This window comes from Pelodiscus sinensis, chromosome 3 (genome assembly GCF_052426305.1).
Source record: "Pelodiscus sinensis isolate ZL-2025 chromosome 3, ASM5242630v1, whole genome shotgun sequence".
NCBI classification, from domain to species: Eukaryota; Metazoa; Chordata; order Testudines; family Trionychidae; genus Pelodiscus; species Pelodiscus sinensis.
Window position 1 is genome coordinate 143,315,993 of NC_143054.1, and position 23,375 is coordinate 143,339,367.

Consider the following 23,375-nt stretch of genomic DNA (forward strand, 5'->3'; position numbering starts at 1 on the left):
ACAGGACTATGTAGCACTTTAAAGACTAACAAGATGGTTTATTAGGTGATGAGCTTTCGTGGGCCAGACCCACTTCCTCAGATCAAATAGTGGAAGAAAATAGTCACAACCATATATACCAAAGGATACAGTTAAAAAAATGAACCATGGGGAAAGAGGCCATCTTCTGACCCTCAGATAACTATGTACACAACTACAGCTTCCGCTGGTATAACTTATGTTGTGCAGGGGGTGAATAAGTAACCTAAGCGCTGTTGTGGACATCAGCGAGCGTTACACGAGCAGGCAAACTTCTGCCAGCCCCCTGAGCGGCAGTGGCTAAATTGACAGGAGACAAACTAGCACAAAGAGCTGTTGGAAGTTCAAAGGAGCCCAGAGCCCAGTTCTGGACAACCCCCAAGACAGACTCCATGCCAGCAAGACTTGAGAGGATTTTAATGGAGCAGCTAATAGCCAAGCTTGTGGTTTAGAGGAGGCTGGGCACCAGCAAAAAGCTCCAACATTGAGGGATGGCTTCCACCGCTGATCGAAGCAGAGTTTAATGCATTTCCATTTCCAGTTGTGGATATCCACTGATGCTTTTTTTACTTATTTACTTTATTGCTCCCTCCTCCCTCTTGTGCTCTTCTGTTAGCTACATAGATAACAGGTCAAATTGCTGAAGGCTTTTACTTGTCTAATGCACAGCACTGGAAACTGCTTAGCAGGATTCCAAAGAGGGATGAAGTAACTCTGTGTCACCAGGAATAACATTTGCAGGTGCACGAGCTAGAACAGGAAAATGTATCTGTACTTACCTGACAATTTCCTTTGAGTAATAAGATCCACAAACTGTTAAAATGGGCACGTCACCCTGCTTGAAGGTTGGGGGTAGAACCAGACCTATGTATCTGAGGCACTTATTTAGCCCCATTGGTAGTAGCTGAGTGCTTCAAAATCTTTAATATATGCATCCTCACAACACCAGTAGTGAGGTCAGGCAGTGTGATTTAGTAACTGAGGCTTAGAGAAGCTAAGTGACTGGCTAAAGGTCACATTAAGTGTATGACGGAGTAGGGTTTCCCCAAATCCTAAACCAATATCCTAACTCCTAGGTAATCCCTCCTCTTAGGTGCAGGCAACAGGTAAATACCTTTCTTCCTTTCTAGTTAAGATAACTTCTCCAGTCAGGCTAATTCAAATCTACTTTAAGCTACAGATTGGATTTAACATAGGTTGAGGGAAAACAATTTCTCCTGCTGCAGGGCATAGTCAATTCTGTCCAATAAACAAATCTAAACCCTTGGATGTTACTTTCTATCTCTATTCTCAATGATTCATCTGTCTTCCAGATAGGCCAGATCTGTGGATCTTATTATTCAAAGAAAAGAAATTCAAAGGTAAGCATGGATAATGTTTTTGTTCTCCTTCATACTAAGCTCTACAAATCCATTATAACGAGATTCTCATTATAGGATTCTCCTCAAGGGTGGGAAGCATGATTATCCTTTAAATATGGACATCCAAAACTAGGTAGATTACATATAAATAATTATTCCGTCTTCCCCTGGGCACTCAATTATGGAGAAAAATTCTGACAAAAGAAAGGCGAAGACTGTATGACCAATATGCAAAAACGTGGTGACCCAATAGCCAGGTCTTGATACAAGAGACATGACTGCCCTGCCCTGAGATTGTCCATGTTCCTAAGGTCTGCGCTGTGATGCACAACTGAAAAAGGATAGTAACAGAGATGTAGCTGTGTTAGTCTGTCTAGCTGAAACAACTGAAAAAGGAGTATTTCTTGAATTCCCTTCAGGAATGAATGCTGTGACAGCTGAGAGGACTACTTGCCTGAATTTGAACTACAGCTCTGAGGGTTTTTTTAGCAGAAGTTCCCAATAGTAGAAGAGCTACGAGAAACAGCCAGTTGTAGCCCAGCAGACCCAATAAGAAGAGCTGCGAGGCAGAGCAGGGTTAATTACCCCCTGGAGCTCAAGGAGAGAGAACTGGGTGTCTTGCAGGCAGAAGGAGGTTAACATGCTACAGAGAGCAGTGCTGAGAAGAGGGGACTGGGGGGCTAGAGAGAGATCCTGGTTAACTGCATTGCTGAAGATGGTGCTCAGACCACAAAGAAGTGGCCAGAAATTGGCTGCACTCACCTCAGAGGAAGTGGTGAGACAGTTGGACTGCAACACTTGTCCCTGGAAGGGGGAAGCAGAGATTGAGAGACTGCTAGATGGCAGCGTCATGAAGAAAATGACAGAGAGATGAGGGTCCAGGAGCAGAAGTGATGGTGGGTGAGGCACTTCCAGGTGTTGGCATACTGACCTACCAAGCTAATCCTTGCCAGCAGGAGGTGCCAGCATGATGACGAAGCCTCTTAGGGTATATCTACACTACCCTCCTAGTTCAAACTAGCGGGGTAATGTAGGCATACCGCACTTGCAAATGAAGCCCGGGATTTGAATTTCCCGGGCTTCATTTGCATAAACTGGGCGCCGCCATTTTTAAATCCCTGCTCATTCGAACCCCGTGCCGCGCGGCTACACGCGGCACGAACTAGGTAGTTCGGACTAGGCTTCCTCGTGGAATGAGGAGTAACGGTAGTTCGGACTAGGAAGCCTAGTCCGAACTACCTAGTTCGTGCCGCGTGTAGCCGCGCGGCATGGGGTTCGAACTAGCCGGGATTTAAAAATGGCGGCGCCCAGTTTATGCAAATGAAGCCCGGGAAATTCAAATCCCGGGCTTCATTTGCAAGTGCGGTATGCATACATTACCCCGCTAGTTCGAACTAGCAGGGTAGTGTAGACATACCCTTACATAGGGCACAATATCTTGCTCTAGAGTGCCAAGCGTAGGACACTACCAGAGTCAGTTGAATTAGATGGACAACTGATCTGATCCAGTATATTAGCAGGGCACATTCTAGAACCGATGCTCAGGTGTGGAAATTCCCGTGAGTGGAAATTATAATGGGGGATTCCAATTGTGACAGAGCTGTCCTATATCTTAGAAATCAGGAATGGCTTTCAGAACCAGAAAATCTTTTGAGCTGACATAATATCCCAACAGGATATTACACCCAGGATATAACATCATATGGTTTGCTTTGTTACGTCTTGAAGAAACATCACAATGCAAGTATCTAAAAAAATGTCACGTCATTGTGAGAAAACAATCATTCCAAAGGGGTTAGACCTTAAATCAACATCTTTCATTTTTGGTACCCATAAAGATTCTTTGTCCTGATTTTAGGATACTTAGAATCAAAGACTTTTCACCATTAGTTACTTGGTTATTGCTGGCTTTGGGATGCATGGTTGAGACCAGATGCTATTTACTACTACTCTTTGAGATGTCCCAAACTACACTTTGGATTTGCAGAGGTATTAATGCAGGCCTATAATCTGCAGTTCAACTCTATCTCTATCTGAAGCTGGTTGCCTATTCCTAGTTTTAATATGCATCCATGACATATGCTATGTTTAACTGTGCTTCTTCTGAAAGTGACTACCTAGCTTTGAAACAAGCCTGGTAAACAGTTTTAGATTTATTATAATACTTGGTCCTTTTATAGCTCCTTTTTATTTAAGAATCTTAAAGTGCTTTGCAGCATTAACTCTCACCTACTGAGATTGGTAATAGAGATGTAGTCGTGTTAGTCTGATCTTGCTGAAACAAAAGAAAGGACTATGCTGCACTTTAAAGACTAACCATCTTGTTAGTCTTTAAAGTGCTGTATAGTCCTCTAGTGAGATTGGACACTTTTATCTCCTTTTCAAAGAGCTAGGGAATGACTTAGTCACACCTGAACCCTGGGAGACCTGACTCTCCTAGCCCCTTGCTCTCACTACTATGCCATATTTCCTTTTCCCAGCATTAGAGATGAAAGCTGGAAAGCACTCTTGTAAGCCTATTATTCCTCTAGAGCTGCAGCATCCAGGGAACAGACTGGGTGGCCTGTCACAGATCTGCCCCTAGCCAATTCCAGCATGTAACATGAAAGGAGAGCCACTTTTCCCACTTTCAAAGTATATAAATAATAAAAGGAATCAAAACATTACTTTTCTGGCAGCTGATTGGTTTGTTCCCCTCTCTCTCTCTCTCTCTCTCTCTCTCTCTCTCCCATATTGCAACACTGTTAGCAAAGCTCATTTCTGGGCTGTTTATCACAATACAGAACTATATGGGTAAAAAAAAGAAGAAAGAAGGAACAGAGAAACAGGTTCTGACATCTAATCAGATCTGCTGTATTGATTTTGCAACTTTAGCTTTGGAACAAATCAGCAAAACAACCACATTATCACCCAGAATTCACTCTCCCCAGGGTAAGCCGGTTCAAAAGGAGCTCACACAAACACCCCCCCCCCCCCACCTGAGTGGATTCTCAGATAGAAGGAGCAGGCTGGGTGGAGGGAAAGGGGTGGGGGGCAGGGAGAAGCACGCTCATCACAGAGGCTTCAGAAGCCACACGATTCCCATTTCCGACAAGATTAGAATTCCAGAGCAAGCCACAAAACTAATGAGTTGCCCGCACTGGAGAACAGCATTTCAATTAACCAGAGCAAGCCCCTGCTGGGGCACCCAGCTCTTGCCACAAAAAGGGAGATGGATAAACAGATAGGTTGTTTGTTTAGCCAAGTGGGCAGGAGTGACTCTAGATCTTACTCCATTTTCCAGTTGCTGAGGTTTGTTTTCAGTGAATTTATGCAGGTAAAAGGAGTCAGATGGACAGCCCCAGAGACTGAAGCCCACTGCTTAGGCACAACATGGACAGGCAGGCAGCGGCCCTGCAAATTCTGCCATGCTGTACTGCCTTGGAGGAACCAACCTCAAGGTGGGAATGGGCAGTTCAGTCCCTGTGACCCACTCAGTGTTTGATCTCTCTACCAAGGCTGCAGCCCTGATAGGAAGGGGATGAGATGGGTGAAGAGGGTAATTTCTAGGACCATCCACGGATTCCAGTGGAATGTGGGTTAAATCAGACTCCAAACAAATGTCAGTATTGCCTGTCGTAAGATGGAGCTGAAGGGAGATGCAGACAGCAAGAAACCAAATATCTGTATGTGGTCAGCTTCGCCCAGGTTATCAGAGTAGGTTTAACTCCTTCTCTATGGCGATGGGGGAGGTAGGGCTGGTGTTTTCTGCATGACTGTGCAATGCACTGCGGCTCTTCAGTCACACCAGGGACAGTGCACATTAACATTCGCTCCACCGATCCCTCACTTGTTGCTATAGGCCCAAGAGGTGTTCAATATGGAATCGCTTGAGGAGACTCGCTTGACCCTTGAGTGTGAGTCTCTTGTTCCTCCTAGGTCTCCTGCACGAGGTCCGGAATCCCCTGGGGTTATCACCCCTAGAGTAGTTTGAAGGGTGAGAAACATGTGGAAGCCTGAGGGACTTCCCTCACCGCAAACATCAGGGCAGGCAGCATCTTAGTCCAGTGCCATCTTCCACATACTTATGTAGCAAGGACTTCAGCGTCTTGTTGAATCACTCCACCAACCCATCTGTTTGTGGGTGATAGACCGAAGTTCTGAGAGTGTGGATGTTCAATAAACAGCATAACTCTGTGTGACAGGGCGGCAGGGGCTGAAGGGTTAAGCCCCGTGCCCCGCACCCGAGTGGAGTGCAGCCCCAGTGCCACAGCACGGAAGCGGCTCTGCAAAGCCTGCCCGACGGCGGCCGCCTGCGCAGGCGCAGGAGTCCCCTAGGTCGGCGCGCCGGGGGGAGGGGAGGGGGCTGTAGAGTGCATGCGCCAGCGTCCTGGGAAACGGGCGCCAGCTTTGAAAGGGAAGGGCTCCTGCCCTGAGAGGGAGGAGGGCGGACAGAGGTCGGCTGGGCACTGGGGACTGGTGGCGCAGACCAGCTCAGGCCGAGCACTGGAGCAGCCACAGGACTTGGGGAAAACGGGACCCGGACGGAGGACAACTTGGGGGAAGGCAGGAGCCCAGGACGGGACCTAGGAGGACCCGAGGGCCGGTGAGTTGTGGCATTAGCCCCACTCGGCTGAACGAGGCGTCGGTTACGCCTGTTCTTAGGGTCCTGGGCTGGGACTTGGAGAGAGGGGAGATTCAGGTCCCCCTTCCCTCCCAGCGGTCACAAGAACTTCCCAAGCTACTTACTGGTGGACAAGGGACTTACAGACATGGAAAATGGCAAAAGGGGGAGGGTCAACCTCGAGTAGGGGGGTGACTGTGTAACACTCTACCATGAGTTTTGAGGTCACATCTGTCCCTTGGTCTGTAAGTATTTCTCTAGGCAGTCCCACCCTTGAGAATATTTTCAGGAGCGCCTCAGCAATGGTGGAGGCCATGGCCATTTGCAGGGGGATTGCCTCGGGATACCATGTGGCATAATTCACCACTACTAAGATATACTTATGTCCTGTACCACTCCTTTCTAGTGAGCCCACCAGGTCCAGCCCTATCTGCTCAAATAGGGTCCCCACTACTGTTTAGGGCACTAGCAGGGCGCAGGGAACACTCGTGGTGCTGGTCCTCCGGCACTCTGGGCATGATGCACAGTAGTTGTGAACTTCTTGGTGGATTCCAGCCAGGAGAATCATGGGGCTACCCTCTGTAGCATCTTCTCTCTTCCCAGGTATCTTGTCCAGGGTATTGCGTGGAACAAATGCAGCAATCCCCGTCGGAATCATCGCGGGACCAGCAGCTGGCAAATGTCGACTTGAGTATGGGAATCTGGGGCCATTCGGTAAAGAAGATCATGGCATACCTCGAACCAGGGTCCTTGTGGCTGACATCTGCTGCTCGCCTGCGGGGGAAGGGCACATTGCTTGATTCCATGCTTGGCTAAGCATTGGATTGCTCCTCTGCTCTTCAAGGAAATCCCCATCCAGTTCCAGTCCATCGGTCTGGTTCTGAATGGGCCCTAGTCGTGTTGGGTGGAGGTCTAGGGGACTCCGGGCCCTCGAGGGTCCTTCGCCGGGGTCATTGGCCTGTGGTCCGCCTATCGAAGCTTGTAGTGAGTCATACCCCGGGGTTGCTCACAGATCGTGTGCTTCCGTTTTGCGACAGGTCCATGAAACCTGACCAATTCTGCCCTAAGACCACTGGGTAGGGCAATTTTGGAGCCACCACAACTTGATACCATCCTTCCCACTGTCCAGCTTCCAGCCGGTCATTGGGTAGCACCTCACATCACCATGGAGGCAATGAAGCTGTACTGCGACACACTACTGGTCGGGAAGAGGCACCACGCCTGCTTGTACAATGGTATGGCTGCAACCAGAATCCACCAGGGCAGTGGTGGGCATTACATTCACTTGGACAGGCACCTTAGCTTGTACCTCTTCCAGGCCCTCCACTCCGCTACCATCACCTGCCCATAAGTGCAGTCTACAAGGGGACTCTCCCTCCTGAAGTGTCCCTCTTGGATGCATTGGTCACTGCTGCCTCTGCTGTGCCTCCTAGGAGGCATCTCCTCTGGGAAAGCTTCCCCATCTATTAATGGGTCTAGTCCTCCTTGAACAGGTGTATCTCTAATGGGTTCTTTTGACCAGGTTGTCTCCATTTACCCCTGAGGTTCCCTGACCTGCCACTTACTTGGTTGCGGATCCAACTTTTCTGACTCCTCTGCTGCCATGTAGTCCTCCAATAAGGAGACAGCTGTGGCAAGTGTCTTCAGGCGGTTTTGTTGCATCCATTATTTGCTGCCTTTTGGCAAGACCTGCAGAAACTGCTCCAGGGCCACAGTCTCTGCCACTTGAGCCTCGGTCAGCTGCTTAAGCCCCAACTATCACCAGCACAAATCTTGGATCTGCTATGTGACAGCCCGGAGCCTGTCCCCCGGTGAGAACCTTTCCTGGCGTAACCATTGGCGGTATGTCTCCAGGCACACCCTGACTTGCTCTAGTATGGCCACCTTCAGCTTGGGGGGTTCCAGTGCTTCTCTGGGGTCTAAATTCCAGAAGGCCATCTGGGCGGTTCCCATCAAATAGGGGGCAAGGATGGTGGCCTAATGCTTTGCTGAACTACAATGCTCATGTGTCATACAATGTAAACTGTGGTTATACACTTGTGCCCCTCTACCTGGGATAGTACGGCCTAGCAGCTGGAGTTTTGTAGTAAATGCCCCCTCACCTCTCCATAATGTGCAATGGGCACATTATGAAGGAAGGCTGTAGTGGCTGACATGGCTCTGATGGAGTATACCCTGATTTGAGTCAGTAACGGCACTTTGTTAAAGTGGCAGGATTCTTTAATGCAATTTATTATCAATTGTGAAAGTCCCTGTTTTGATATGGCTTGACCCTTGGAATGGTCTGCTATAGAAATAAAAAGTCTCTGAGTTTGTCTAAAAGGTCTGGTTCTGTCTAGGTAAAAGGCGAGTGCCCGCCCGACGTCGAGGGAGTGGAGTCGTGCTGCATTGGCGTCTCAGTGTGGCTTTTGATGGAAAACGGGTAAGTATAAAAGTTCGTTAAGGCAAAATTGAGATATTATTTTTGGGAGAAACTTGGGGTGTGGTTTTAAAACTACTTAATCCTTATAGAAGATGGTGAATAGCGAATGTGCCATGAGTATGGCTAGCTTGCCTGCTCTCCTTGCTGTTGTGATTGCTAGGAGGAAGGCCACTTTTATTGAGAGGGATCATGTTGCCATGGGCTCAAATGGTGCATGGGTCAAGGAGTTAAGAATGGGGTTAAAGTCCCAAGGGGACATTGATGTCTTTATAGGAGGAAATATGTTGTTCAGTCCTTGTAGGAACGTTTTGGTTATAGGGTGTGAGAATACAGTGTGCCCGTATCCTATCTCGTGCTTGCTCGATATCACTGCTAAATACACCTTTATGGATGAATTAGAAATGTTCTGCTTCTTTAAAGCGAGGCGGTATCTAATATTACCTTTAGATGTGCTGATTGTGGGTGTAGGGATCTTGGATCTGCCCACTTGGAGAAATGCTTCCACTTCTGGGAGTATATTTTCCTTGTTGTCTGCCTGCGACAGTTCGTAATTATATTGTGCACTCCCCTCCCACCCATGTGTCTTATGGAAGCTAGGTGCTGAGATGAAGCTTTTGAATGTGCAGATGAACAACTCGGCCCCGATTCTGGGATAGTATGTCCGGCCACTGTGGCAGAGGAAGGGACGGTGCTGCTGCCAACTGGGACAGGCAAGGAAACCATGGTTGTCCAGGCCTGGCCGGAGCTATGAATAGAGGCGTGCCAGGAACCGACACTACTGTCAGCTCCTATTGCATGGTCAGCAGGTTCGGCGCAGCAAAGGCCGGTACTGCACATTGTGGCTGCACTATGGAGTCTGCCTGTATCCTGGATGTAGATGGTACTGGGGAGATCTCTATGGCTTTCATCAGTACAGGTTTCAGTGGTGTGCGTACCAACGGTTCAGAGCACCTCTTATCCCTGGCACCATGCGTTTTCTTTGGAGCCAGCTTCAGCAGTACCGTCAGTGCTGGTACCAACGGTGCAGTGGCAGTTTTCTTCAGCTTGGATGCCGGTACCTTTGGACATGTGTATCTTTCACAGATATCGCCCCTCAGGGTTTGTCCATGCCGGACTTCCCCGGTGCCTGGGCATCCCCAGTAGCCTTTCCCTTAGGTGAAAGAGGCTTACTTTGGTGCCCTCTCTGCTGAGGGTGAAGAGGGCTTTGTTTTGGCGGTCTTTTTGGCCAGGATGTCTCTTGGAACTGAGGGGCCTTGGTCAGAAGCCGCTGTTGGTAAGGTGCTCACCGGGGAGACATCAGGTGCCGATTAGAAGGCTGGTCTCTCTGTTTTTTCCATAGTGAGTAGTTTTAACTGCAGCCCCCTTGCCTTCAGAAAGCTGGCCAAGAGCTTTTAGCAATGGCAACAGCTCTTGGGCAAATGCTCTTGGCCTAGGCATAGGATGCATTGGGCATGTCTGTCCAAAACAGGTATGGACATGCGGCACGTCAGGCACCATTTAAATGCCGGTGAACCTGGCATGTTTGAACAACCTACTGTATCTATTGAAGCAAAAAGAATTTTTTTTAACTACTAAAACTAAATACTCAGGCGGGGCAAAAGGTGATAACTATCTAACAATACTATCTAATAATAACTCTTAGTACATTTTGAATAGTGCCCAGAACACTGCTGTTTTCTGACCAAACTGGGGGCGGTTGAGAAGGAACCGATGGTTGGTTGAGGGTGTGCATGAGCTGGCACATTTACTATGGCATGGGTGGTGCCGCATGTGCGTGCCGCCACTGGATGGGGGATACTGCTGCTGAAAAGTTCTGGTTCCAAGTGCTCGGCTGTCAAGATACCTATAGTGGAGCACCCACAGGGACACTCCTCAAGGAAGAATTATATATTGTTTTATCCATGCTGATTACTGGCAACCTTTGTGAGGATTTAGAATCCCCTATGTTTTGGAACACAGACTTCAAATTTAGCAAAGGAGAGCTTTTATGTCAAAGATGTGCCTTCCGCTGTCCCATGAAAATCTGCCCAGATCTGTCCAAGACACAAGCCTTTGGGAAGGGGGCGGGAGGGGAATCGAGCACAGTTTGCACATGCTCAGAAAAGACTGCATTTTGGCAGGAAAATTCCCTGAAGATTCCATTTGCACTGTGCATGTTCACTGCAGGGCTGTGCAGGGTTTTCCTGTAGTTACAGCCCTGGGCCATACCAGGACCAGGCACTTGAATGAAGAGAGCAGGGAGCCTGTATTTTATCTGCTCTCAGTGATCTGCCTGCTAAGCCCAAGTATCAGAGGGGTAGCCGTGTTAGTCTGCATCTGCAGAAGCAACGAGAAGTCCTGTGGCGGTTTATGCTCCAATAAATCTGTTAGAGTATGTCTACACTAGCCCCCTAGTTCGATCTAGGGAGGCTAATGAAATTGCAAATGAAGCACGGGATTTAAATATCCTGGGCTTCATTAGCATGTTCCTGGCCGGTCGCCATTTTTAGAAATTGACTAGCCCGAAGTAACTGCCCGCGTCTACAGGCGGCAGTGAAACGGGATTCTGAATTAAAGCCCTAAATCGAATTAGCTGGTATTCTTCCTGCAATGAGGTTTACCAGCTGATTCGATTTAGGGCTTTAATTTGGAATCTCATTTCACTGCCGCGTGTAGATGCGGGCAGTTACCTCGGGCTAGTCAATTTCTAAAATGGCGACCGGTTGGGAACATGCTAATGAAGCGCGGGATATTTAAATCCCGTGCTTCATTTGCAATTTCAGTTGCCCTCATTAGCCTCCCTAGATCGAACTAGGGGGCTAGTGTAGACATACCTTTAGTCTAATAAGGTGCCACAGGACTTCTTGCTGCTAAGCCCAAGCAGCGTGGAGGAGAAAACGAGCTGGATCTGGGAGGACAGGGTAAGACATTAGGACAAGACAACAGTGTGGGGAAAGGAATTTGGGACTGGATGTTGGGAGGGAGGGGGAAGAAGGGAAACAGGGAGATAAGATGTGGGAGATAAGGACTAGTTGGGCAGGGGGAGTGGGAGCCAATAGGATGGGGGAAAGGGATACTGACTGAGGAACCAGGAAGGGGCTGGTAAGACAAGGAGAATGGGACTGAAAATCAGGAGGGCTGTGAGAAAGAAGAAACAAAGGGCGAGGCATACAGCTTTGAGAAGGTTCTAAGATCTGTGAGGAGACCAGGGACCGGCTGGGCAAAGAGACGAGGATGAGGGGCAGAGACTGGAACTGGCTCAGACAAGGCACTAGAGGTGGAAGAGACAGGCCTGATACAGAAATAAGTTGAATGGGATAGAGCAGAAGGAGACCATGTTTGGAGGGAACGGGGAAGAAGAGTCTGGATTTACTAGAGAACACTCCATTCCACAGCCTAGAAGAAGGAAGCCAAGATTCCAGAATCTCACCATTCCTCTTTTGCCTGCAAAGATCTGTGAAACCCTCTTGCAATGTGTCCCATCCCACTGTAATGCTGGTCCACAGACAACCTACTACTGCCACCAGTCACACCATTAGCTCACACGGCAAAGGTCTGTATGGTGGATGTAAAAGTTAAACCCTGCAGAAAACCCATGTAGATGTCAGCAGGATGCCACACAATGGAAATCCATTGCTTTTAGGGTTGATTTTTTAAAAGTCAGGGAATTACATCCTCCCCGCACCCCCAGAAAACCTCCCAACAAGCCCTATGTTCTAGGAACAGTATTAAAAATACAAAACCAAGAATTCAAAATCTGAAAATGCCAGAATTATGGCTGCGTGTACAATCTTAATTTGACCTTCTTGTTCTCATGGGCTCTGAAATAGTCTTTAATTACATGACCACGTACTATTTTTTTTCCACAGGACTCCCGACTCATTCCGTGCAGAATGGACAGCGCTCACTAGTCAATGTTTTGTTTTCTCCTCATGGTTCAATGTGTGGTCCCTGATCTCATTTACTGTCTGCACACTATTCAAACTCTGCTCTGAAGACAAATTTCCTCCTTGTTTTTTTTCCTATCTGGCTCATCCCTGTAGTTACCAAGTGCGTCATGGATATTAATGAATTTATTTTCCCAGCACCTCTGTGAGGCAAGGAGATGGCACTATCTCTATTTTAGAAACATGGAAAGGAGTCAGAGATTGAGGGCAAAAGTGTGCACTAATTCTGGGGTGCTCAATTTCAGACACATAGGACCTGATTTTTAAGAGTTCTTGCCATTATGTTCAAATCACAGTTCCCGTAGAGTTCATTTGCAGCTGTGCATACTCAGCACTTCTGCAAACCAGACCACAAGGGCAGGTCTATACTACAGCACTATTTTGAAACAACTCACGTTATTTTGAAATAAAATGAGGGTCCACACAGCAACCCCATTATTTCAAAATTATTTGGAAATAACAGGCTTCTTATTCCCGGAATAATAACCTCTCATTTCATGAAGAACACCACCTATTTCAAAATAGCTATTTCGAAAGAGGGTGGGTGTGGATAGCTCAGCTGTGCTTATTTCGAAATAATTGGCCTCCCGGGCTTCTCACAGCTGCCCGGGTGGCCTCTCTGTCCACACCCCTCAAAACACTATAGTTTCCCTTCCCCTGCAGCCTTTAAAAGCCACAACCACAGGGGAAACTTCTGGTGGCAAAACGAAGGCCCTGACAGCCCTGTGCCACACTGTAGAAGCAGTTTGTGCAGCAATGGCTGACCCCCAGTGTCCCCACTGAACTCCCCAGGGCTGTGAGCAAGCCAGCAGCCAGCTCCCAAGCCCCTACCCAGGGCAGGAGAAGACCTTTCTGATCTGTTGCGGAGATTCTGTATCTCCTTGTCACCTAGACTATGTCTACACTGCTTCCCTCTTGCGGAAGAGGAAATGCAAATGGAGTGCTCATTAGCACATGTCGTGCTTTCATTTGTATATCCTCTTCCGATCCTTTTTGCGGAAGAGGATTTTGTGCAAAAAAATGTAGTGTAGATGGGCCATTTTTTGCCCCAAAAAACCCCTTTTGCACAAGAACCCTGTAAACCTGCTGAGCAACGCCCCGAGAGCTGAGCAGCACACCGGGAATGGTAGGAAGCAGCCCAGGGCAGAGGCTTGTCCTCCAGGAGCTCGGTGTGTTTCGGCAGGCACCCCTGCTGAGCAGGCAGCGGAATACTTTGGACTAGGCCTCTGAGCCAAATATACCCTGCCAGGGGGAATTGTGTGTATGACTAAGCCTCCAGGCCGTATATATCCGGATAGAGGGAACTGTGCTTTGAACCAGGCCTCTGGGCCGTATATACTCTGATAAAGGGTCATTTGCTAGGAACTCAGCCTACGAGACGTTCCCTGCGAAAAGGGAGCACAGACACAAACTTTGGGAACTTCCGGACCGTCGAGGGGACCTGCCCCTCAACACACCCGTCTCAGCAAGAGGTGCCTAGACGTCCTCTCCCTGGGGACAATGCCACTGCCAGACCCAGCATGTGCACGGCCTGGAGGGAAGGCAAAATGCCCCATTGCCCCCCTCTTGCCTGAAGGCTCCTGGTCTGGCCTGCACATTTCCAAGCCTGCTTGTCCCTGGAGCGTGAGGGTAGCGACGCTCCCCAGGACATCTGTGCCCCTACAGGACTGTGCCCATTGTCTAGGCCACAGATGGCCGTGCTTGAAGCACATTGCCATCATCTGAACTGAGACCTCAGAGATGAGGGCTGGGCTTCACGCAGTGTCTCCTGGGATGACTTCCCTTGTCACTTTACTTCACAGCTGGCCCAACTACAAGTGAGGTGCATCCACCACCTCCCGCACCATCCTCCGGATCCCGCGAGAGCCGCTGCCACAGACCCCGCAAGGACCTGGAACAGGAACACATTGCCTGTCTGCGTGCCCTGCAGTGGTGTCTTGAGTGGCAGAAGCAGAGGTGTGTTGAGGTGGCGCCGCACCATCTGGCAGGAGCTGTCCCTGCAGCACTGCAGTATGTGTGTGGCAGACATTGGTGCTGTCAACCGCCAGCTTGCTGCTATTGAGAGGTCCAGCAGCTGCCCCTCCACATCCCACTCCTGCCCCTTTCCCTACCCCGCCAGCTTCTCCTCCTAGCCCTGGGCCCTGCACATGTGGCAGTGGGACCACCCGAGGCAGGTGCGAATCCCAGCCCCATTCCCGAGCCTCTCCTCCCCTGTTCTTTCCCTTCCTTTTCCTCCCAGGTTCTTTCCCCAGTCCCTCTCCAGTTATATTTACCCCCAAATTAAAAAAACAGACAGTTTCTTGTTTCAGACCCAAAAGTCTGGTGTATTGTATCTGCGGGCAGTGGGGGGAGGGGCAGAAGGTGGGAAGGGAGGAGTGGAGGAGGAAAGACACAGAGGGGCAATGTAGAGGCCCCTTGTGGGGAGGCCCAGGGGAGAGTGTCACAGCTGGCCTTGTCTGAAATGCTCCCTCAGAGCCTCCCAGATGAGCACAGCCCTCTCTCTGATGGACTTGCTGGATGGCAGTGGTGCGCTGCTGCTCAAAGGCCTGGGTGAGCTGCTCAGCCTCTGCCCCCCTCCCTGTCAGGAACGTCTCCCCCTTGTTCTTGCACAGGTTGTGCAGGACACAGCAGGCTGCCACCACCTGGGGTATGTCCCGCTCGCTGAGATCCAGGCAGGTGAGGAGACGTCAGAATCTCCCTTTCAGACGGCCGAAGGTGCCCACCACTGAGGGCACTTCTGAGCCTGGGTTGAACCTCTCCTTGGTGGGATCCAGGTATCCCGTCTAGGGCTTCATCAGCCAGGGGAGCAAGCGGTAGGCTGCATCGTCCTCATTCCCAATCCTGATGGTGTGGTTGGAGAAAAAGGTGCCGGTGTGCATCCTCTGGAACAGGCTGGAGTTCCTGAAGACACGGCATCATGCACATTCCCCAATCATTCTACGTTAATGTACGTGAAGCAGGCTCAGTGGTCCACAAGGGCCTACAGCACCATAGAAAAGTACCCTATCCAGCTGCTGTAATTGGAGGTCCGGTGGTCAGGGGCCTGGATGGGAATATGGATGTCATCAATGGCTGCAGTTGAATAAGCCCGTGGCAGCAAAGCCAGCGATGATGGGGTCGGTGTCGCCCAGGATGATAACCCTGCACAGTAGGGTGGCGTTGATGGCCCTTGTCACCTATGAGAGGATACAAACAGAGAATCACAGGGTTGCCAGAGCCCTTGGGAATTCCCTAAGCCCAAGCCCTTTCCCACAGAAGGAGCATTCCCACCTACCCCATCCCTGGCAGGGCTTTCTGAAGGTGGGAGTCCATCCCCCCCTTCTCAAGGGAACCCCATTCCAGTGCTTCACCAAACTCCTGGGACAACAGAAAGAGGATGATACCTGCATGAGCACAGCCCTGATGGTCAATCTCCCCACGCCAAACTGGTTCCCGACAGAGTGGTAGCTGTCTGGTGTGGCGAGCTTCCAAATAGCGATGGCATCACACTTCTGGAGGGGGATAGCAGGTCGCATGCTGGTGTCCCGTTGCCTGAGGGCAGAGGCGAGCCACTCGCACAGCTCCATGAAGGGGTCCTTCTGCATGTGGAAGTTCTGGAGCCACACCTGGTCGTCCCACTGCTCCATGACGATCTGATCCCACGAGTCGGTACTGGTGTCCCAGCACCAGAAGCGGCGCTGCACGGTGTGCAGGGGAGGGTGGGAGGGGCTGTGCTGCATGAGCAGCACATGGATTGGGGTGCAGAGATGCCCCAGAGTGAGCTGCTGCTCCTGGTCTTGCAGTGCCACATGGGCAGCCTGCAATAACTGTGCCAGGAGGTGCAGCATGAGGGCTAAGAGCTGGTGAGTGCTTTGCAGCAGGGCCGCTCCATGGCAGGAGTGCTGTGGTGTCGGCAAGGGCAATCAAAACACGCAGTATGAAGGGTTTGCCGTCCCTCAAGGAGGTAGGCAAAGGTGAAGAGTGAGAGACACGGCCGTAGAGGATAGCCCCTTAAGTAGGAGCCAGACAGCCTCAGGCAGTAGCTCCAGGAAGTGACTGCTGTCCTGAAAAGCTTCCGGGGGGCTTTCAATGCAATTCAGGCTCCAATCAGTGCGGATGCTTTACTTCTACATAATTCTGTGCTATTTCGATGGGCATATGTAGAGTGGACCCGCTATCTCAAAATAGTTATTTCGGGAGTTAATATTCCAAAATAGCTTATTTTGAAATATGCGCATAGTGTAGACATACCCCAAGATGTCAAGTCAAGCACTTGGAAAATGAGGCACAAGCAGTTGGTGACCACCTCTGAAAAGTCTGGCTTAAGTGACTTGACTATCAACACAAGGGAACTCTGTGGCACAGACAGTGAAAAAGTCCGGCTCTCTGGGGCAACATTCAACTGTGTTAACTATGAGACCATCCTTTCTCTTCCTGCAGTCCCCTGCCTCGTTCACTACACATCTTCCAACTTCAGCCCAAAAGGAGGTAGGGCTCTTATCTGCAACAGTTTCCTGATTCATCCCAGAGCAGGCCCATCCTCAGTGGAGAAGAAGGGTCCAATAGAAAAAATAATATGTGACCCTGTAATTAAAGACTGCAGCATAACACAGATGCACAAGACAACTTTGATTCTTGAACAGACATTAATTCTGACATTTCCTAGCTTCGGAGTGCTTGTCTTGCTACCCTTTTAATGTAATGCATGTGTGTAACATAGGTACACACACAAATACAGGCAACTGCTCTGCCAACAACTGAGGTGATCCCGACAACAGTGGATTAACAGGCCCCCACAGCTGGCTGGAATATGTTATCGATTGGCTGGCACGTCTTCTCTTAGGCAGGCATGAGTTAAACAAACTCTTTGAAGTCCACAAGATGAACCACGCCCAATCCCACTAAGAGATGTCAACTCACTTTGACAGCTGCACCTTAAGCAACCCCTACCCAGACTTTAGCAAGACACTAGTGCATGCTGGCCCAAAGGTAGGGGCTACAGGATCACGCTGTTATACTCACACTGTATGTTGAGCTGTACCAGGGCTTCCCGGGGTCTGATGTTAAAGCCATTGTACCTGGCAGTTTGACACTTATAGGTCCCGCTCATTTCTCGACTAACGCTCTCCAGGCGCAGCTTCCCGTCATATGTCTCCACTGTCATGGCGCCAGAGGGCATGGGGGCCTCCTTGTCTACCCGGGACCAGATGATGGGAGGCTTAGGCTTCCCTCGAACCTCGCACTGCAGCTCGGCCCTGGAGCCCTCCCGCACGGTGATGGTGGATTGGCCCTTGGGGACACTGATGGTTGGAGGCACTAGAGAGAAGATGACAAAAAGAGCCTGTTTGTCAAGGTAACATCCCTCTGGCGTAGCACAAGGAAGACCTTCGAAGGATGGCTGCATTTGTGGGGAAGGATGCCATGCTGACAGGCCTCCAACCGAGAATGGCCCCGAGAGTGCCAGAGCAAAGCTCCCCATGCTCCCCATGCTTCCCCGCCAATGTGAGTCACCTCTGGGCAGTTCCCCCTCTTCGTGGAGGAGAGTGTTCCATCTTCATAGCTTCTGAATGGCCAGCACCAACAAAAAGGGCCAGAACATCTCAACACCCTACACCAGGGGTGGGCAATAATTTTTGGTGGGAGGACACACAACGAGATTTTGGAAAGTGGTCAAGGGCCGCGCTTTTCTGTGGAGGAGATGCGGTGTCTAGTGTGGAGGTTGGGTACAAAAGGGTGCAAGGGGTAAGGGACTGGGGTGCAGGAGATGGTGTGAGGTTTGAGACAGAGTTTCGGTGAAGGAGGGGGTTGTGACCAGGGTCAGGGGATGAGGGTGTAGGGCCAGGGAGGGAGTATGGCTGCAAGAGAGGATTCTGGCCAGGGGGAGGGGCTCTATGAGGGGGTGCAAAGTCTGGGAGGGAATTGTGTCCTGGGAGAAGGGGAAAAGGGGGTGCAGACTGCAGAGGGTTTGGGTGGTGACCTGGGGCAAGAGAATGGGGTGCAGGATCTGGGAGGATGTTTGGGTGCAGGAGAGGATTCTGGCCTTGGGGGAAAGATGTAGGGGGGTACAGGGTCTGGGAGGGAGTTGTGACCTGGGGCAAGGGAGTGCAGAGAATTTGGAAGGTGATCTGGGGCAGGGGAATGCAGTGGAAGAGGGGCAGGTGTGTCAGAGGCAGGCTCTGGCTGAGAGGCACTTAACTTAAGTGTCTCCTAGCCAGCAGCCCTGCAGTACCCCAAGGCAGGCTGGGCTCCCTGCCTGCTGCAGCCCCAGACCGCTTGAAACTGCAGGCTGTTCCCTCCATGTGGCTCTCAGCTCCAGGAGGGGGAAGAGAGGCTTGCGTTGCCCTCATCCCTCAGGCCAATCTTTCAATTCCCATTGGCTGGTTGTCTCCAGCCAATAGGAACAGAGAGATTGGCTAGGATCGGTTTCTACTGGCTGGTTGTTTCTAGCCAGGAGTAGCTGAGGATTGGGCTGGGGGCAGGAGATCACACAAAGCCTGCCCCTGCCTGCAGAGCAGAGAAACATAGGGGCTGCGCTTTAAACCGTGGCAGCTGCGTGCTTGAGGGTCCTGGCAGGGTGGTCCGCGGGCTAGATCCAGTGGCTTGGCGGGCCGGATCTGGTCCCTGGGCCGTATTTTGCCCATTCCTGCCCTAAATATACATCCGTGAACTCCAATTAAACACTTTCAATCACTGTCAGCCTAAACCAGACTAGACCTGATCATGTAGGATGTGTAAGACTCTAGGTCCTCATCTCAATCTTGTTAGCCATTTAATTCCTTGAATGGAGTTGGAGCCTGTAGCCCACAAGTGAGAGACCAAGTCCAATCTCCTTACATGGGCTGGATTGGAGACATGGTCTACAGACACATGCTCCAAATACTCCACTCCCAGTCTCCAAGGGTATGTCTACACTACCACCCTAGTTCGAACTAGGGTAGTTAATGTAGTCATTCGAAGTTGCAAATGAAGCCCTGGATTTAAATATCCCAGGCTTCATTTGCATCTTGCCGGGCACCGCCATTTTTAAATCCCCGTTAGTGCGGACTCCGTGCCTGCGGCTACACGCGGCACGGAGTAGGTAGTTCGAATTAGGCTTTCTAATTCGAACTACCGTTACTCCTCGTGGAACGTGAATTAGAAAGCCTAATTCAAACTACCTACTCCGTGCCACGTGTAGCCGCGGGCACAGAGTCCACACTAACGGAGATTTAAAAATGGCGGCGTCCGGCAATATGCAAATGAAGCCCGGGATATTTAAATCCAGGGCTTCATTTGCAACTTCAAATGACTACATTAACCAACCTAGTTCGAATGAGGGTGGTAGTGTAGACATACCCCAAGAGACATCCAGGAGGAAGAACCTCTGTCAATTTCTAAATCACAGACACAAGTTAGATTTGTTAAATACTGTCACTTCTTCTACACTTGAATTCACTGTGCACCCTCACCGAAATGTACAAATACACCTGCCTCAGATAAATCCAACTCAGTGTGGCTATTGCTGAGTCACCCAGAGTAGGGGCAACTCCCAGCTGAGACTTGCTCCGTGCAACCCCTACAGGCCCAGGCAAGGGACAGCAAACCCAACAGAACTGCTGCCTTGTTCTGGTTAGAACCTGAGCAACAGTCATAGTCACATCTCGCACAGTGCAAATCCAGTTCCTGTATAGGGGAGCCTACTGACTGGAGAAACAAAGTCGTGCTTCTGCTCTAGATATAGCTATCAAGCTTTTTTTTTAATTGGTATAAAAATGCAGATTCAGGTTCACCGAAACATTTCGCAAATCTGTGTTAAATTTGCCACATTGTTTTCAAAAGAGAACATTTGCAAGTCTTTTTGACTTGTACTTTAAAGTTAATAAAAAGGTAAAAACACCTTTAAACATTTCCTGCGATTGAAAATTATGTGTCTGTTTTTACTTATTTGGTTCTCTGAAAAAGTCAGAAAGTGTTTGTTTTTAGTGGACCTAAAATAAAGAGTGGGTATTTGTGTGGCCCTAAAATAAAGAGTGTGTGTGGGGTGAGGGGTGCACGGCGCATGCGCGGGCCCACCCCCAGGGTGCGTGGGTGGACGCACGGCGCATGCACTGCCCAGTCGGCCCGGCCACAGCCGATGGCGTGCAGTCTGGGGCCACCCGAGGCGGGCTGCGCCTGGCTGTGCATCGCCCTGCGGCCGTGGGGGAAAGGGCACTGCTGGCCGGTGCTGCAGGGATTAACACGGCCCCCACCCCGGGCAGCTGCTGCAGCCCGCCGGGAGCCAGATGCTGGTTGGCGCCCTGGGCAGCTGCCCGGCTAGCCCACCCCTTAGTCCAGCCCTGACCAAACTAAAAATCTCAGGTTACTCTCACAGCGCTAGTGACACACACTTTATTGTCTAGCATCTATTGTCAGCCAACGTTCCTAAAGAGCCTAAGAGAGGTGTTTGCACTGCAATAAACTCAAGGCATGGAGTCTCAGAGCCTGGCTGGACTCACAGCTCAGGCTATAGGGCTCACAATTGCAGGGTAGATATCTGGGTTCAGGCTAATTCCTGAGACTGCAACAGAGATGGGTCTGAGAGCCCAGGCTCTAGCTTAAGCCTGTACATCTAACTCAGCAATATAATAGCCCTGCAGCTCAGGTCAGCTAACTATGGCCTGCCACAGCTGTGCGGTGAGTCTTTTATCACAGTGCAGACATGAACATGGAATTGACTTGAAGGGGACTCTTTGCTCATGCTCCAGGCTCCACCAACAACCCACTCAGATGTAGATCACTTTCACAGATACATCTATCATCATGCTGACATTGCAACGGGCACCGTTAGGTTTCAGAGTTAACACCCATTGAGACAAATGCAGCTGTTCTCACCTCTCTAAGAGTTCTTGTTTCAGTCTGGCTCTCTACAGGTGACATTGCATTGGGATGACATTGGGACTGATGCTTTCACAAGTGGAAGGGCTAAATATTTTTCTTTCTAAATGAAAGCTTAAAATGCCAGGGGCCATCTCCATCCAGATTGTCCAGTAATCACTCAATGTACCCTCTGCCCACTACAGAGAGCATGCTGTGGCACTTTCACACACACACACCACACATAACTGCATTAAGAGCATATTTAAGATGGCTCTGGTCACCGTCTCCTTCGCTAGCAAACTCTCTATGCAACAAAGGAGTCCAGCTTTCAATTTACAGCCCCCCTGTGGGCTGTGGAATCTCATCAGACTCTCTCCTGTTTGGTGTGAAGAGAGCACTGCCCCCCGCCAGTCAGCTCCACCAGCAGACGCTCACCCAGCGAGAGGCAATTTTCACCAGAGGGAAAACCTGTAAATTGTATTTGGAGATTTTTTAATTCAAGCCATCTCTTCTGTGCCTCCCACTGGAGACAGCCAACTCAGCGAGTGGGGGGCTGTTTTGCTGGGTGGCAGCAGATGGCCAAGGAATGCAGAGCGGTTTCCGCCTTGCTGCTTCAATACCATGGTTCTGGAGGGAAACTCAAGGAGTTCCAACCCAACACAAAGGAGGGACTTTCCTGCTCCTTCAGTGCACACAGACAGCTAGGTACCCCAGAAGGGACAAACACTGTCTGTTGCCCGGGGGGGGAGGGGAAGGGGAGTCAGCGTGAAGGGAGGCAGGCGATGGTGCTGCAGTCTGCCCTCCCCTGGGTCTGGGGCAGCTGTAATTTCTCCAGTTCCGGAGGGGCCCAGCTGCCAGTGACTGTGGATAGGACGTGTCAGACTGCCACATTCCTTGATGACCTTCCCCATGCCTTCTTCCCAGCCAACCCCACATGCTGTGCTGGCCCTTTCAGCTCCTGCTGGTGGAAGGCAGGTTGTGCCGTCTCTGTGCCACCACAACTGCATCCTGGTAGGGTTTCTTTTCTTTCCTGAGCCCTGGGCCTACATTTGGGGCTAGCAGATATTCTCCAGCTCTTGCAGTGGGGACAGACTATGATCTTACAGACCCTTTGCCACCTTACTCCTACGATCTTATGGACTATTGCATTCTATTAGCTATTGCGGGGAGGTGGTGGGGCTGGGGTGAGAAGTACGCTCTAGACTCCAGGCTACAGCCAGATCTGGCTTAAATTGCCAGCTCTGCCACTGACTCACTATGGGATTCATGGCACGTCATGTCATGTGGTGCCTCAGTTTCCCCAGCTGTGAAAAGAAGAGCAGGAGCATTTCCCTGCCTTTCATGGCTGTTAGGAGGATAAATTAGTTAATTTCCTTTCTGCTGAAAAGCTCTGTGCACAGTAAGTGTTCAGCATCCCATTATCACAAAGCATCGGGGGGCATTCTCGTTGGAGCAGATTGTCAGAAAAACAAGAGGCAATTCCGACAGTCTCTGCTAAGGGCACAGGCAGGGCAGGGAATCAAATGGGTCATGGACAGAACCAGGACCCGCCAAAGCTGGTTAACATCACTCTGAGCCATTTGGAAAAATCCAGACAGATTCTACAGCCAGAGAACTTCCCTCTGGCTCTTTCCCCACGTAGCTCCAGGTCGGCGCAGCCTGGCTCTGTCACACCTGAGCAATCCCAGGGAAAGCAGTGGGACTGCAGGGGTGTAGCTGAGAACAGAGCCTGACCTGATCTCTTTTGCTCACACCACAGACCAAATCCTGAGTCTGTATGTTGCAGCCACAAAAGTGGCTTGACAGATTTGGGGCTCCCACTGAAGCCAGTGACTTTCCTGCAAGAAGGATAGGGCCCTTTAGGGAGAGGGTAGGGGGAAAGTGAGATTTACAGAGTCCGGGCTCCTGCACATAGCACTCCAGAGGTGCCCTGAAGACTGGAGTCAGGACACTACTCGTTCAAGCTGTTCATGAGAGGAGAGTCTGTGACACACCACACGCTGCCATGGACACAAGCCAGGTCCTTCCACATCAGTCTCTGGAACAGTTATCAGAGGAAGTGACTCTTTTAAGCCCAGCTGAAGAGGTGAAAGGGCAGTGTCTCCTTCCCTACAGACACCAGCCAGAGGGGGAGGGTTTCAGGAGGGGCAGGGCAAGGGAGGGATTTCGGGAGAGTAGGGGGGCAGCAGCAGCCATGCACACTGGGACATGGTTCCCTTTTCTTCCCATTC

General features: G+C 50.3%; 1 protein-coding gene across 2 annotated transcripts in view; it reads right to left on the minus strand.

Moving 5' to 3' along the window:
* MDGA1 (MAM domain containing glycosylphosphatidylinositol anchor 1) overlaps window positions 1-23,375 on the minus strand; it is a 246,221-nt gene that overhangs the window by 104,275 nt on the left and 118,571 nt on the right. For both annotated transcript variants that reach the window (XM_006126531.4, XM_089777407.1), the window contains one exon: window positions 17,332-17,625. In XM_006126531.4, the coding sequence (XP_006126593.3) occupies window positions 17,332-17,625 (294 nt within the window). The remainder of the gene's footprint in view (window positions 1-17,331; window positions 17,626-23,375) is intronic.